Source organism: Solanum verrucosum, unplaced genomic scaffold (genome assembly GCF_900185275.1).
Source record: "Solanum verrucosum unplaced genomic scaffold, falcon-dt-bn FXZP01000013.1, whole genome shotgun sequence".
Taxonomy (NCBI): domain Eukaryota; kingdom Viridiplantae; phylum Streptophyta; class Magnoliopsida; order Solanales; family Solanaceae; genus Solanum; species Solanum verrucosum.
The window spans coordinates 118961-135915 of NW_026020061.1; the positions used below are offsets into that span (position 1 = coordinate 118961).

Here is a 16955-nt window from a genome sequence, read left to right on the forward strand (position 1 = left end):
AATTTTGTGACCTCCCAACGCAAATTATATATAGATGAAAGGACTTTTTACTTAATTTAATTGAAATTTGATGGCATGTCATTTTTTTTAGTTAGGTAAATGATGTATATTAGCTAATTTCTCTTCCACTCTTACTTGCATGTTACATAAAGTTTACTTATTAGTGGACCACTATATGTTAATAACCTGTTAAAAGAGTGTATATATGACTAGTACTTTTAATTTAGAGACAAAAGAAAAATATACCATTTTAAAAGTAATTATTACCTGATTAATTCCTTAATCCATTAATTAGTTAACTTAAATGAACCAAATTCATGAATATCTATAAAGTAATATATGATGCTTGTTACGTACAGATAAGTTAGATCAGTGTTAAGTATTACTTTAATCATAATGCACTCAACACATTTTAAAATCATGGCTGAATAATTACAGTCAGTTGAATATTCGTCATTGAAAAATTAATTATATGATTAGATTTGTAGGTCAAATTAATGTATTACTTTTTTTTAGAGAAATTCCTAACTTAATTTGACATCACCTAAAAGGGAAGAGCCTTAGATTGATGAAACTACTCGACAATTAATTTTTGTGTTATATGCCAATTTTTTCTTTGAAACTTAAAAAGAGAAAATAACATTGTGACAAGTTATTGAAACATAATATAAGGGTAAGTAAATAAAAATTTATGTTTTCTAACAATTTAAAGATTGTCAATTATATATTTTTGGGGGTGGCAATTGTGTGGGTTGAGTTAAATTTGGATGGGTCATAATGGGTTAAGACAATAATCGGGTCAAGACTCAATCCAACCCAAATTTGCTTGGGTCAAAATGGGTTAGGTAACAAGTTATATAACGGGTCAAGACTTAATCCAATTTTTACTAAGCTTAATTATTTTATTTGTTCTTCTAAACTATTTTAGTACATGGTAAAATTATTATTTTTCTTTATTATGACTATATATAATTATAACATATCAAATTGAAAAAAAAGTTTTTTAAAAAATATTTTGACAAGATTTGTTATTCGGGTTACATATCAATCCAATTTTAATGGGTAGAGCTAATGAATGGACGGGTCAATAACCAATCCAAACTTAACCGGATTGGATGGATTGGGTTTGATTTTGCCACTCCTAGATATTTCTATTGTGCAAGCCTTTTAACTTACCTTAAGAAGAAAAGAGGATGTATGAGGCGCAAGAAAATTTAAAAGAAAGGAAGAACTTTTAAATAATTAGATGATCAAATAAATATATTGACATAATATATAAACGTGTTTTTTAACTTGGTCTTAACTAACATCTATATTCTCCAATTTTGGATGTGCACAAGTAGACACTTTAAACTTGTATAAAGTTGAACAAGTAGACATACACTTCTTATGTGGTATAATACACGAAGGACGTCATGTGGGATGCAAATTGCTATGTAGAACGTCACATAGGATGTGTGTATCTACTTGTTGAATTATATATAAGTTTAAATGTCTACTTGTGCACACCTAAGTTGAGATCAAGTTAACAGTTATTTTTATGTATTATGTATAATTAAATATATTAGTGATTTAGTAAAGATTAAGCGGATGTTTTATATATAAGAAAATCCCCATGCATGAAGAACATAAGTAACAAGACAACAAAATCATAGAAAGTAGAAAATTGTTTTTTACTAGTATTAAAAAATATCCTAGGTAAATACGAGGAAACTTTGCTTATAGGCATCGGTCCATTGCATGAGGCAGTTTTAAAGAGAACTTTTTCACATTAATATAATAGTATTAAAATAAAAATAAAAAGCTTCTTTTCAAGGTTATGATATAGTACAATATAGAGGGCAAAAAGTGAGAATAATTGAAGAATTTCGTCTCTTTAGATATGTTTGTACCTCATTTAATAGAGAGCACTTTATCCTAATATAAGACTTCTGTATGAATTTGAATTAGTCAATCAAATACGATTATACGAATATCAAATACTAAGCTCCAGTAGAAAACCAGTGAATTTTTTTCATATAATAGCCAAAAATCTAACTCAATAAATGGTAAACCAAAATATTAAAATTGCGTTGTTATTAATGAAAAGAAACGTGTCAAAACCCCAACCATAGTTTAATAATTACCACCAAATTTGGTGGAAAATAAAAGAATAAAATTAAAGCGTTAGCTAAATTAGAAACTAGAATAATATATACATTATTTTTGGTGAGAGGATATGGGAGTTAATTACACGTTCGAAGAACTTAATAAATTAGTTGTTAAATTGTTTTCATGGTATATATATAAAAAGATAGATCACTATAATTACCTTTATTAGCTAGCTAACTGTGAGTATGACATTAATTAAGTATATATACATTGTTTCAAAGTTAAGATTTAACCTCAACCAATCGATCGTTGGATCCTATTGTCACCCACACTCACATATAGATATGTATACGTCTATGAAGGCGTATTCATGTATTCGAGATACTATTAAATTCATTGACTATTTGAGTTACTACATTCGGAACTTAATATTATTACATATTAGCTTTCAACAATTCCCATATAGCCTGTCAATTAGTTAACAATTGACATACTTTAATTGTATATGTGGTAGATATATTTTAATTGTATCTATGATAGATATAATAACACAGTTTAGATCAAAGTTATTGAGTTTAACTGAACTCATACATTACTAAGTATTTCCGCCCCTGCCTCATCTAAGGCTGGGCATTGGAACGGATTGTACCGGTACCATTCCGGTCCGATAGTATTCAGGACGGGATGAGATACATTGAACCGGTACACGGAACGGAACGGTGTCATGATTTAGTACCGGTATACCAGTACTGGTTCATTCCGGTACCGGTCCGGTCTCGGTAAATCATTTTTAATTAAAATAAAAAATAATATTTTTGTCATTATTTACTTTTATTAGCTTTCTTTTTTGTTTATTTAATTTTTTAAAATTACAAACTTAAGTTATTTAACTTACAAGTTAATAAGTATAACTTAATAACTTATAAACTTCAAAAGATTCAAATCTTTAAAACTTATAACATAACTACATAAGCTCAAAAACTTTCAAAAAAACTTTATTAAACCTAACTTACAAACTTATATACGTAAAAAATTTTAAAAAAAATCTTTAAAATAAACTTAAGTAAAATTATTATAAATTTTAAAACTTAAATACTATAAACTAATATAACTTAGAAAAATAAAAAAAAACATTCGTATTTTCGTAATTCAAAATAACTCAAAAAAATAATTATTTTTTTTGAAATAGCTATATGTGCCGTCCCGTTTATCCCATCCCGTTCCGTTCCGGTCCATTCCGATCCGTCCCGGTTCTATCCCGGTATACAGTGGGACGGGACGGAACTGAGCCTCCATCCCGATAGTTCCGGTCCGGTTCATCCCGATACCGATCAACAATCCGGTCAAACCATCCCGTTCCGATCCGGTACCGATTCATTCCGGTCCGATGCCCAGCCTTAGCCTCATCTATGTCCCGCCCATCCCAAAGTAATTTTAAAAAACAATAATAAAGGGAACAAACGATTCCATTTTTTAACATTGCTTGTACAATAATGTGAAAAGAAATATAATAAAAAAGAAAAGAGAGATAATAAGTAGTTAAGATCTTTGTATATATATATATATATATATATATATATATATATATATATATATATATGCCGACTGCCGTAATATCTACACTAACTGATATTTCAGATCGAGCGCACTTCGTTTCTAACATGCAAGAATTTCACGGACCGCGGATTAATATATTTTCACTATTTTTTAAAATAGTCTAAAGTTACATATGACTGAAGTTCAATCATTTTTCTTTGATTTGTCATTTTTATTTGAAGTTCATGCACATATATGACTAGTAAATTCAAGCAAAAATAACAAAATTGAGGCACAAATGAACTACAACCATATATAGACTATATGAAATTTCAGACACAATGTATGAAACTAGGCTTATTAAGATCAACTTTAGATACCGCATACCTGAAATTATGTTGAATAGATAGACACATAAAAGAAAATTAAAAGCAAATACAAATTAAATGACAATGTCAAAATTGAGTATGAGTGCACTTTGCCCTTCTAATACTTAATTTATCCAGACCAAGTTCTTAATGAAAGCAACTATAAATACAACAATGATGTTGGAAATTAGCATATAACATACCATCAACGATTTTGCCTGATAAAAAAGTTGATTTAATTGGTAATGGAAACTAATGATGAGATTCTGGGTATGTTTGGTACGAAGGAAAATGTTTTCCATGGAAAATGTTTTCCTAGAAAATGTTTTCCTGGAAAACAAGTTGATTTTTGACTTATTTTCTCATGTTTGGTTGGTGAGTAGAAAATATTTTCCGGAAAAGATTTTTAGTGTTTGATTTATGAATGATTTTTTTTTTTTTAGAAATATCTTTTATTTTTACTAGGGTAGAAAATAATTTTTGAAATTGAAAATATTTTTTAAAAACAAACTTAAATTTTTTTGGGCGTGGGTTGAAGGTAGGGGTGAAAAATTGAATTTTTGAAGTTGAAAATATTTTTTAAAAACAAACTTAAATTTTTTTGGGGGGATGGGGGCTGGTAGGGGGTGGGTGGGGTGGGGGGCTGGTAGGGCGTGGGTGGGGGGTCGAGGGTAGGGGTGAAAAAATGAAATTTTGAAGTTGAAAATATTTTTTAAAAACAAATTTAAAATTTTTTTGGGGGTGGTGGGGGGAGGGTGAAAAAAATGAAATTTTGAAATTGAAAATATTTTTGAAAAACAAACTTAAAGTTATTTTTGGGGTGGGGGGGGGGGGGGGGGGCTAGTAGGGCGTGGGGGGGGGGGGGGGGGTCGAGGGTAGGGGTGAAAAAATGAAATTTTGAAATTGAAAATATTTTTAAAAACAAACTTAAATTTTTTTTTTTTTTTTTTTTTTTGGGGGGGGGGGGGGGGGGGGGGGCTGGGTAGGAGGTGCGTGAGGGGGGGGGGGTCAAGGTAAGGTGAAAAAATAAAATTTTGAAATTGAAAATATTTTTTTAAAAACAAACTTAAATTATTATTTTTTTTGGGGGGGGGGGGGTGGATAGGGGGTGGGTGGGTGGGGGGTCGAGGGTAGGAGTGAAAAAATGAAATTTTGAAATTGAAAATATTTTTAAAAACAAACTTAAATTTTTTTTTGGGGTGGGGGGCTGGGTAAGAGGTGGGTGGGTGGGGGGTCAAGGGTAGCGTGAAAAAATGAAATTTTGAAGTTGAAAATATTTTTTAAAAATAACTTAAAATTTTTTTTGTTTTTTTGGGGGGGTGGTGGTGGTAGGGGTGGGTGGGTGGGGGGCTGGGTAGGAGGTGCGTGAGCGTGGGTAAAAAAATTGAAATTTAAAAACAAGCTTTAAATTATTATTATTTTTTTTTTGGGGGGGGTTGGTTGGGGGGCTGGTTTGAGGGTAGAGACAAAATAAATTGATTTTTTCAACAAATTTTTTTAATTGGAAGTTGGAAGAGAGTTTTGGAAAATGTTTTCCTTAAGTTTTGAAGGGAAGTCATTTTCCTTAAATTTGAGGAAAATGAGTTGATTTGGAAAACATTTTCCAAAACATTTAACCCAACCAAACATGAGAAAATTGAAAAACATTTTCCGGAAAATGTTTTCCTTCATACCAAACACACCCTCTATGTCAAGTGTATAGTTAAAAGACCAAAACTGATAAGTTTTTGAATAGTTAAAGGACTAAATCCGTTAAGTGTATTGTTAAGGGACCATTTTAGATCTACTCTTATAGTTAAGGGACTATTTATGTCATTTTCTCAAAAATATATACGGGTGCAAATTAATATTTAAAAGGTTTCAATAATAAAATTGGTTATTTTCTAATTAATCATCAAACACCTAATTCTTTCAAGGGAAATTTGTATTTTAAATCCCTTAAAAATTGATAAATTCTAATTGTAATCCTTGTATCAACCTGGCTAAATCGCATTTAACGTTTAACTGGTAAAACCTTCGGAAATTTTATGAGTTATACACTAATACAACATCTGATCACTCCCGACGTGTTATGTTAAGTTTGTGTTATTAGAGTAATATAGTTCTAAACATATATATATATATATATATATATATATATAATATAATATACCCTACATAAAAGGGACCAAATTAACACATATTCTAACTTTTTTGGGAACAAAAGCCTAACAACGATGAAGCTTAGATAAAACAAATTTTATTCGAAAAAATTCGAAAGTCATATTATCAAAATATGCATGGGTTAACACACATGAAAAACTGAGAAAATCGCTTAATTCCTGTAAAATGACTCCTAAATGTCCAAAATATGTGCAAAAATGGTTAGGCTTCACATACTACTCCCCCAACTCCCTACGGAGGGTTCATAAAGATTTTGCAAAAAAATGGCCCGAAAACCATATCTTCAAACTTCTTTTGAGTCCCACAAGGACCACCCAAAAATAATGACCTCTTTCTCAAAAAAAAAAAAAAAAAAAACGAAATGGATAATGTGGTTTTAATCAGAGGTTCAAAAGTTCTTCCATTGCATCCCTCTCATAGTTACTAATCTTTAGCTCTCCACACTTATCTTCCTAACCTAAACTTGTGCAAAATTCAAAGAAAATGATCCATGTAAAATCTATTCACTCCTCTTTAACACCTACACAACAAGCTTCTTTTGATAGAACAAGTTGTTTTAGGAGGAAAAAAACCTTCATTTCCTTATGCAAGTACTCACGAAATTCAGATTCAGATGGTAAAGGAGATACGCGTAAACAAGAATTGCTTGCCACAATTGTTCAGCTTCAAACACAGAAAGTTCGTCTAACCGAATACTTAGATGAAAGATCTGCATATCTAACACAGTTTGCTGAAGAAGCCAATACTGAAATGGAACAGATTGGTGAAAATGCCCTCAAAGAACTAGATGAAGCTGGTGCAAGGGTCCGTTAATGAGTTAATTTCTCGTATGGTCACTTAACTAATAGTCACATTTAACAAAGAAAGTGACTTTTCTGAGATTATAACTATTAGTTGAGTGACCATAACTTGTCCGTTAATACTGAGTTTAGATTTCCTATCTGAATAACATAGTTGTTTATTTGATTTTTGTTTGTGGAACAGATAATGGGAAACATAGAGAACCAAATGCAAGCTTTTGAAGAATCAGTGGGGTTGAACAAACAAGAGATAGAAGAGAATGAAAAGAAGTTAACAGAATTTGAAGGCCAAATGGAGGAGGAAAGAAATGAATGGCTTTTTTTCAAGAACTTAAGGCAAAGACGAACCGTGGCCGTGGACAAAGCAAAAGCTAAGGAGGAGATGGAGAAGATTAAGCAACTTAGTAGAGAAAATGCTGGATCGACGACTAGAAGGACTGTTTACCTTGCATTTATAGGCCTTGTAGTAGTTGGAATCGCAGATGTTTTCATCTCTTCGTCCTCCGACTGGAGAAAAGGTGCAGTTCTTGGGATTATTTTGGTGTGTTTGCTTTCTCAAGTCATCTATGAGCAGAGTGTTCTATCAGAAACAGAACTGGAGGGAAAACAGAAATCCAAAGAAGACAAAAAGTGAAATCCTATCTCTTTTACAGAAACAACTAGTATTGTAGCATGAGTTATAACCTCAAATATAAATTTATTACTCAAGGCTGATATATCATGCCAAATTTTATCATGCATCATGCATATTTGGTGACAACACCGTAGCCACCAAAGTTGGATATGTATCGGTTGCTTTATGTCGATCAAAGGAATGATACCTTCTGATTTCTAGAGAATATAGAAGTTGTAGGACCTCAGGTATGGATCTTCTACATTTCTGATGTAATCTGGAGAAGCACACCATCCCTCAAGAATCCTCAAGTCTAAGAGGAAATAGTTTCTATTGATGGAAAGATTCTTATTCGAAACACTCGGGGTGTATCAACCACTGGAGAATCATCAGAACAGAATACATCTGTCTTCAAGAAAACAAAAACAATTAGCTCCCTAGCATTGTCCGCACGTCAAACATACTATTCCATCAGACCGATGATTAGGTCGTCTAGATCACAAACACTTTCTGGTTTTCCAAATTATTGCAGTTGTTAAAGGAAATTCAAAGACAATCAGTTCATTTACTACTATTATTATCATGTCATTCACATAAAAAGTCCAATACTGTTAATTGAATTTTGTGTTCCCTTAACTGTTCCTCTCCTAACTACACACTTGGATACTGTTAATACTACGAAAAGCATCAATAGGCATATTATAGTCAAAATTCAGTACACATGAGATCATAATATCTGGTGCACTGACTTGGTTCATTTAACATCTTTAAAATCCGTCTTTCAAAGCACAGGGAAACATCAAGGATACTCTAGCGAACTTGTAGCAAAAAAAGAGAATCAAGGAATGTTCGTGGAAAACCAAGATGCACACAACAGAATAACCCATGCATGACAGTTACAGTATAACTTTTACCCAATATTGCCTGGCATGCTAATGATAAATAATATGATATAATCACCTGAGGTGAAAGGAGATTTCTCTTACGGTTCAAAGCAGGAAACATGGTATTGTGGAACAAATTTGCCTTCATAGTAAGTATTAAATGGCAATCCTGCACCAAGAAGCAATCTTGCTCTTACTACATTGTGAATTTCAAAATCAACTAGAGAAAGCAAACTGAGGTTAATAGAGAACAAAGAGTGAATTTAGAACCTGAAAGCTTCTTACTTGCAAAAAGAATCACCTGATAGCTTTAATAAGTGTATTCACCTTTACCATGCATCTATAGTTGTGGTGACTTCCTGAACCGGGCATCATTCTAGAACGAAATGGTATGTATCTATCTATCACCGAATCTCCCAGATTTGCGTAAAAACTATATCAACATATTATTGGTGACAACAGAGGGTGAGCAACACTAGTGTTCATTTCACCAAAAAATCTGTTAGCATCCTCAATTTCGAAGGCCTGGACAAAGCCATTGATAAGGCATTGTAAGTTGAAAATATCGTATAGTTCCCTGTTTGACATCAAATCCTTCATTTTTCCATCTCTGCATTAACTATACGAATATGCTAAAGAATCCATTTCTCCTCCATCATTTCAAAATCCCAACAAAGTTAAAGACTTGTTCAGATGCCCATTTTCACACAGCCTGTCAACTGCTGCAAACTCGAAAAACTTCAATCTTTCCAACCTTATTACAACAGCCATTGAGTATGCATTATAAACCACAACATCAAAGTAATAGCATTCTCAATGATTTCCTTGAATAGCCTTTCAATACCATTAACATTGCCTGTTCACCCACAAGCAAATCACGAAACTACAAGCAAACAAATCCATTTTCCGCTCATGTTTTTCCATCACATCCCGAAACTCCAATTCCTCATTAAACTTGCAATACCCACATAAACCACTGCATATCTCATTATACAAACCAACAAATGCGACCCCCTTATTAATCGCTGCTAAACCATGGTCCATGGATTAAAATACTTGAAACGGGCAACATTTGGAAGAAACCTTCATTCAAACATTTCATCAAACATCTTTAGAGCATCATTTAAATGGACACATACAACTACATATAACAGGATTCTACTCTCCCATATCCAGCCCAACAAGTCCAGGGTCGGTACTAGCTTGGGGCCAGGGGTTCATTCAACACTTCGACGAAAAATTACGTTATTTATAAATGATTAAAATTATTGTTTATGTATATAATATGTGTTAGAATCCTGACTCAGTCATTGCTAACAACTATCTGACTGTACTAAACTTTTGGAGGTCTTTTTTTTTTGCACTTCTATAACTGTCACAATTCTTCATAATATAATAATCATTACACACGTTACTACAATACATAATTTTCGCAATATTTACTTGCTAGGTATAACCCGGGTTAGAATCATTATCGAACATACATTGTACAACATCCCTATTGGCTGACTGGTGAAAAAGAGAGGCAAATCCCAAATGTTTTCAAGAAAATCTTTGCCAACCATTTCCACTAAAGAGGAGGTTTTAATGGGTATAAAAGTGAACATTATTACATAGGATTTCGAGCCTATCCTTGTTACTACTACTTTTTTTTTTCATCTTTTCTTAGTATTGACTAAGTACTATTAAGGCATGTAAAATATTGTTCTTTAAATTTGTTACTTTTTGACTTTAAGGGTAAAAGCATATGTTGATCATTGACACTTTTTCTTGTTGATTTTTCTTTGATTTCCCATTAAGATGAGGAAAACACATCATACTATGTGACATATAATCATTACTTTGTCCATTTATGTTCTCTGAAAAATAAGCATAGAGCTAATGTAATCAACATATTTACTTGATTCAACACTATACTATTGTGGAGTGCTAAGTGTAAGAATAAAGAGTCAGACTAATTCAAATTCACATTCGAGGGATGGACCTCTATCAAGATTTTTCCATACCCAGAGATCGAAAATCTATCCTCTATCCGCCAAGTCCATTGGTGATATAAGGAGTTTTCATGGTTTAGTGAGTGTCTATAGGAGATTTGTTAGGGACTTGAGCATCATAGCCTCACCATTGATCCAAATGATTAAGAAAGATTGTATCTTTTTATTGGGATGAAGAACAAGAGAAAAGCCTTTTAAGGCTTCCAAATAATCATATGTTCAATAGAGCCTATGAAGATAAAATGATCATCTAAGATGAAAAATAATACTTACTAGCAAGACTTTTCAAGTGCAAGATGATCAATTTATCACTTTTATACTCAACCAACAACCCATTGAAAGATACAGAGTTACAGACCCCAATCAAGCAAGTAATAATAAGGTGTAAATCTATATATAATATATATCCCCAGGACCAAAACGCGTACTTCTGAACCATGAAGACATTGACATAACGATTCAGTAAAAAAGTTTATGTATGTGCTACAGTTGAAGGAAGAAAGATTCAGTTTTTTCTACTCAATCTATAACCAATTCTTCAGCATGTAAACAGTCTGATTATTTGGCATCTTTGCAATCCAATGCCCTCCGGTAAGTTCAGTTCTCCCAGGGAAGCTGGAGTTTCTTCCAACCTTATCTGACTGAATTACGTTAGAGCCTCTAACCAACAACTCCATGCGAAAACCCTATACAGGAACTGACTTCATTCTCACAGTTGTTACCAAGAAATGAACAACTTGCAGCATGTCAAAAGCCTTAAATCGCGTTCCTGGATTAAAAGGAAATGAAATGAGGAAACAAAATAAGGATAAGTTCCAATGAGGTAGCAACAGGAAACTATAAAACTTTGTTTCAAAAAGAACATAGAAACTAATAAAGTTAAAAGAATTATCAGTTCATTTGATCGATCGACCACATAATTGTTTTTCTTTCTTTTTTGGGTGGATGATCCACTATGTTTTGTTTCCTTGAAAAGGACTACTCTTTATCGACAACGACTAACACATAATATGAACTCAAGATGCAACAATCATGAAATCACTACAGTAAAGGGAAGGCTGGTATCAAGGTAATCTAGAGACTGAGTAAGTATGACACTTGTTTTAGGCAGAATCACAATGATCAATGTGACACCTCCAAAATAGATTGGAGTTCCGTGCAACCAGAATCTCAACAAGTTAGCTGATAAATTTTGCAATTTCAGGTCATTTTTAAGACAGTCAAATCAGATTTTGCTTCTTATTGTAGTTGATATACTCACGGAGGTGGATCCTCAGGTTTTCACATATAGGTTTCAAGATATAATAACAAGTAGTATAGGAATATCTTCATGAGCGGAACTACCAAATCCTAGCAGTTAAATATGTGGAGAAAGGATTCGAACATAAAGTTTAGAAGACAAAGATAAGACGACAATTGAAGCACACCATGAAACTATTATCAAGTGAGATTAGAGATCCTTAACTGTCATAGTTCATACTAACCAAATATGACAGTTATGTTACCATTTTTCTTTTTTGGAACTATTGTTAAAAAGGAAGATGGAATATCATATACAATTGAATATGGATTTATGGAGGTAAGATTAACAAACTAAACAATCGGAGAAAATGAAGTAAACAACAAGAAGTAAGATTACCAACTCCAAAACAAGCATGTACAGATACAATAATCCTACTCAACTTAAGACATAAAGCTAATTCATTGAGAATTGAATGAGAAAGATAATCAGATTAATATCAAGAAGACTTCTTCTTCATATGTCAAATATATTAGAACAAGTCCAAGAAGCATTCTTATGACAAATGCATAGTCAAAAAATACAATGACACAAGTGATTTTATAACAAATGCGACAAAATTAACAATTAAACAAAAGAAACACCAAAGACCTTGGATTTCAGTATAGGCGAAGTACGCTCCTCCCATTTGGCCTACTTTGTGCTGGTAAACTTCTCCGGCTGCCTCTCATGGGAGCAAAATGGAACCGCAAGAACCCATTATCGATATGATTAGGCGAATACCTTGCACTCCGGTTCCTCTCCAACACGAAATCATCTTTCTTTTTAGAATTGCCACTAGTATCAATGCCAAGATTCCTCACAGTTCCAAAAGATCCACCAATATTAGTTGAGTTTCTCCAACTAACACTGCTATTACTCCTAAACATATTCCTATTAAGACTCCCTTTTAAATCACCATTTGTCTCCCTCCTCATGTCTTGCCAAGATCCTGAAAATGACCTCTCCACTCCATTTGATCTACTATACCTGTCATCTTCCTCATCTTTGTTTCCATTACCTTTCCTATGTATAAAACCCCATATATTCCAGGCCCACTTCTTCGACTTTTTCGATCCCTTTCGTTCCCCATTTCCAATCCCAGAAGCAGTATCCTTAAACCCTGTCAATTCAAAAGTTTCCGAGAAATCATCCCTTAAAGAATTGGAATTGGAAATCGAATTCAAATCCCTCTCAGGCTGAACTTTAGCATTGGACACTGTCTTCATTTCATCAATCTCTGCCACTACAGCAGCTGCTGTTTTCCTAATTGAGTTAGATCTATCAAGACTCTTCCTTCGCCTCGAAGACGAATCCAAGTAATAGTCCCTTGTTTGAGCAGACCCTCCAGGCAAATCAGTTTCCTCACCGATACAATTCGCTGAAACAGGCGACTCTTCAACTGGAATTTGGTCATCAGCCCTTTGAACATGCACCACTGGTGCATCTTCTATCACTGAAACCATAGGCGGAACCCTGGGAATGCTCCTTCCCATGAAGTGGACATCACAAGAAGCTCGAGGCTCATCAAAGGAATACCTTGGATCATCAATACTAATCCTCCCAATATCGAGAGAAAATCGAGGTTCAGTGTCACAGGACCTCCTCCCAAATCCATAATCAGCAATCTCAGACTGAGTATCCCTGAATTTTCTCGAAATGGGCTTCTCCAATGACAGTGTAGATGAGTTCTCACAATTGTTTCGTTTTTTCACCTTCTGTTTTCGCCTCCAATTGTGCCATTTTTTGCTGAAAACTGATGCAGCAGACAAGAAGCTTCCTGCAATTTCCTTCAAGTCCCTTCCACCTGAAGGCTTTTTCACCTGCGAATCGAGATCTATGTGATCTTTCATCGGCTTCAATATATCCCCATTCACCAGCTCTTCTTCCACAATTTCTGAATCGACCTCTCTGCAAAAACTGTTCTCCACAGGGGACTCTTCAGTTATTTCATTTACCACATTTCCGTTACCTATATGGCTGATTTGATCGTTTTCTGGTTCCTCTTCCTCTTCTTCTTTTAACTCAATAACAGGCCTATTCACAGATGCATCACCAGTATCCTCAGAATGAGGGTTTTTAGCCTCTCCGTCGAGGGAAAATAAGGACCAAAGTGTATTACGAACTCGAACGTCACAAGACTTACGTTGGGGTTCAAAACCAGAACCACCCAAATAGCTCAACGCTTCGTTTTTAGAAGCTGAAAACGACTTAGTCCGGCGAAGTTCGGGGAAAAATGAAGTGGGTTTAGAGGGTTTAGGAGGAAGAGGAGGATGTTTCTGGTTAAAAGTAGAAAAAGTAGAAGTTTTAGAGAAAAGGGCTTTAATAGCAGAAGCAGATGAAGTAGAAGGTCGACGTGAAGAAGAAGAAGGATTGTTATTATTAGCTGCAGTCTGATCTAAGGTGGTGAGGCGTTCACAGAGGCATTCTGGGCAGAATCCGGTGAAATCTTCATCTGGGTGTCTGTCACAACTGAAAGAAGAACGAGGTGGCTGCGGCGGTGGAAGTGGCGGTGGCTGTGTTGGGTCCGCAGTGGTGGGATTCATACCAGGTGGTAATGTGCAATGCTGCGGACTTTGCTCATGTTCTGCAAATCAGAGAAAGAGAGTGAAATACTGTGAGAATTTGTGAAGAGCTTTGGGTTCTCTCAATAATGGGGAAAAGTGAAGAGACAGCAAAGAAGAAGAAGAGAAAAATAAAGAAGAATGAAAAATGCCTTCACAACGGACACTCTTACATCTTTTTTCCCAAATATTATAAATAACTAATTTGTTTGACCAAATATTGTAGCCTTGTCGTTAAATTATTTCATACTTTATCATGTATTTTTTTCGACGGAAGCAACTTCGTCATTTTTGTGTATCATTTACACTTTATTTGGGTCATTTACAGCTTATTTGGATGGTTGTTATACATTGTATTGTATTGTTAGTTAAATATCATGTCTATATGATTTGTTAATGCATCATTAGATGATAACATAAAATTTTATTTTATATAACGATCGATTTTGTATGATTGCATTAACATTTAAATTGTTTTGTTGTTTTTATTTTGGAAACCCTAGGCAACTCACGATCTCTGAACTTTGGATAAGAACTTTGTGATGAGTGAGTACTTTGTGGTAACTTGCGACGAGTTCATGACTAAATAACAAACGTAGGCTGAATTTGATCTTAGGTCTCCAACGTGGGCAGGGGAGGCTCAAAGTAATTAAAGGTCTAAAGCAAAATTTCAATTAGAGGCCTAAAATCTAAATAAACTTCATATATATTTATTTTAAAATTATTTTTCTAACTTTTAGATTTTAATTAGAGGCCTAAAATCTAAATAAACTTTATATGTATTTATTTTAAAAATATTTTTCTAACCAATAATCATCAATCATATATATATAAAAGAGAACCTTAGACCCGACTGTGTGGCGCCACCACAAACCAGGATTCCCTTTTAATTTATTTATTTACAAAACTAGTCTTCCCTTTCATGAAAAGTTACGACTTTAATGAAGAGTTGTGACTTTTATGAAGAGTTGCGACTTTTATGAAGAGTTATGACTTTTATGAAAGGTGATGATCTTTTCGAAGGGTTGCAACTTTTTCAAATAGTTGTAACATTTCTGATAAGGCACAATAAACATTTGTTCACACTACCTTTTGTTGTCTATAAATAGAGGGATTTCCTCTCATTTTAGCACAACGAAAATTCTGAACCTCTTCCTCCTCTTCTTCTTCTCACAATTAAATATTTGTCTACTTTGCTCATGTTGAGTGGTTCACTGACACTATTGCTTATGTTACAAATTCTTATATGTATTTTTACAATCATTAATTTATAATTTATGCTTATGTTATTAAGGCTAAATGATAAGATGTAATGATTTTTATTTTCCTTTACATTATTAATGTTTGTTACTACGTAATCTTGTATGTGAGATAATATAATGTTTTAGTTTTAATGTCTGATAGGTTTTAAATATTATTTTATAAATTTCGTAATATTAAATTCTCACACGAAACACAAATAATTTTACTAATATAATATATTATGAAATAATATGGAACAACCATCTTCATAGATTAATTTTCAATAAAGAAATTTCACTAGAGGCGATCTTGTTTCCTACGTTATTTTCCATATTATAATTATTTTTTAATCATTATTTAATTTCACTCTTAAATTAATGTGTAAAAATCAAGAATAAAAATGAGATTTATTAGATTAAAAGCCTAATAAAGTAAAAAAAATAAAATTACCCAATTTCAGACGGTTACGTTAAAAAATTATACATAATTCGTAAACGAAGAAAAAAAAAACTGAAATACATAAAGAGGGAACGAATACTCACACATGCTCTTTTATTTTATTTTATTTTAATTTAATCACCTACGTTTATTCGCTTTCCAAGGAATAATATTTTTCTGTCTCTATTTAATATTATAATAAATAAATTTTGTTCTTTATTTTCCCTTTTAATGTTGTCCCATAAATTATATTTTCAGTTACAGTAAAATGCTGTCCATTAAATTTGTCCTTATTCCTAATTAACAATGTAATAAATAGATTCTTTTTTCAATATTTAGAAATAATATTACTCCCTAGAAACTAACATGATGTTTGGTAGGCTTATAAGCCAAAAAAAACTAGCTTGTAAATAATTTTTTATTTATTCATGCGTTTGATAAATATTAAAAATATTTATAAGTTAAAATCATAACTCGGTCACCCCAATTTAAAATTTACCGCTTATAAGTACTTTTAATTTGATCAAATTTCTAATAACCTATATAATTTTAAAAATACTTTTCATAAATTTTATTTTTAATTTTATTCATGTCATTTGTCTTTTTTCTAATGTCAAAATACGTTGAAATTTATATTTATGTAAAAGGCATTCAGAATACTTCAGTCATTATGATTTAAAATGACTTGTGCACCATGTTACCCCCTAATTAGAAAAGAAAATACTATCAACATCTAATTATTAAATACATTAATTATTTATTACAAGTTCCGTTATTTTATTCAAATACGTAACTGTTTATTTTTTTAAAAATCAACTTCATTATTCGAAAGTATTTTTTTAATATCAGATAATTTATCAACTATTTTTAATTAGCTAATCAACTCTAGGTATTGTCAAACAAGTCTACCCCATGTGTGCTAAAATCAAAAGTTTCACTTTTTTTTCCCATTAGTTCTTTATATTCATACAACTAGATGATTT

At 32.8% G+C, this 16955-nt stretch overlaps 2 protein-coding genes across 2 annotated transcripts; one reads left to right on the forward strand and one right to left on the reverse strand.

Moving 5' to 3' along the window:
• The first annotated feature begins 6510 nt into the window (after nucleotides 1–6510).
• On the forward strand, nucleotides 6511–7797 carry LOC125823392 (uncharacterized). Its single transcript, XM_049502774.1, has 2 exons — nucleotides 6511–6962; nucleotides 7143–7797. The coding sequence occupies exons 1-2, from the start codon at nucleotides 6642–6644 to the stop codon at nucleotides 7590–7592; spliced, it is 771 nt and encodes a 256-aa protein (XP_049358731.1). The 5' UTR covers nucleotides 6511–6641; the 3' UTR covers nucleotides 7593–7797.
• A 2903-nt stretch (nucleotides 7798–10700) lies between these two features.
• LOC125823384 (protein OCTOPUS-like) lies at nucleotides 10701–14453 on the reverse strand. The gene is made up of 2 exons (XM_049502767.1): nucleotides 12341–14453; nucleotides 10701–11218 (listed from the first exon to the last, which is right to left on the reverse strand). The coding sequence occupies exon 1, from the start codon at nucleotides 14272–14274 to the stop codon at nucleotides 12349–12351; it is 1926 nt and encodes a 641-aa protein (XP_049358724.1). The 5' UTR covers nucleotides 14275–14453; the 3' UTR covers nucleotides 10701–11218; nucleotides 12341–12348.
• Between the last annotated feature and the right edge of the window lie 2502 nt (nucleotides 14454–16955).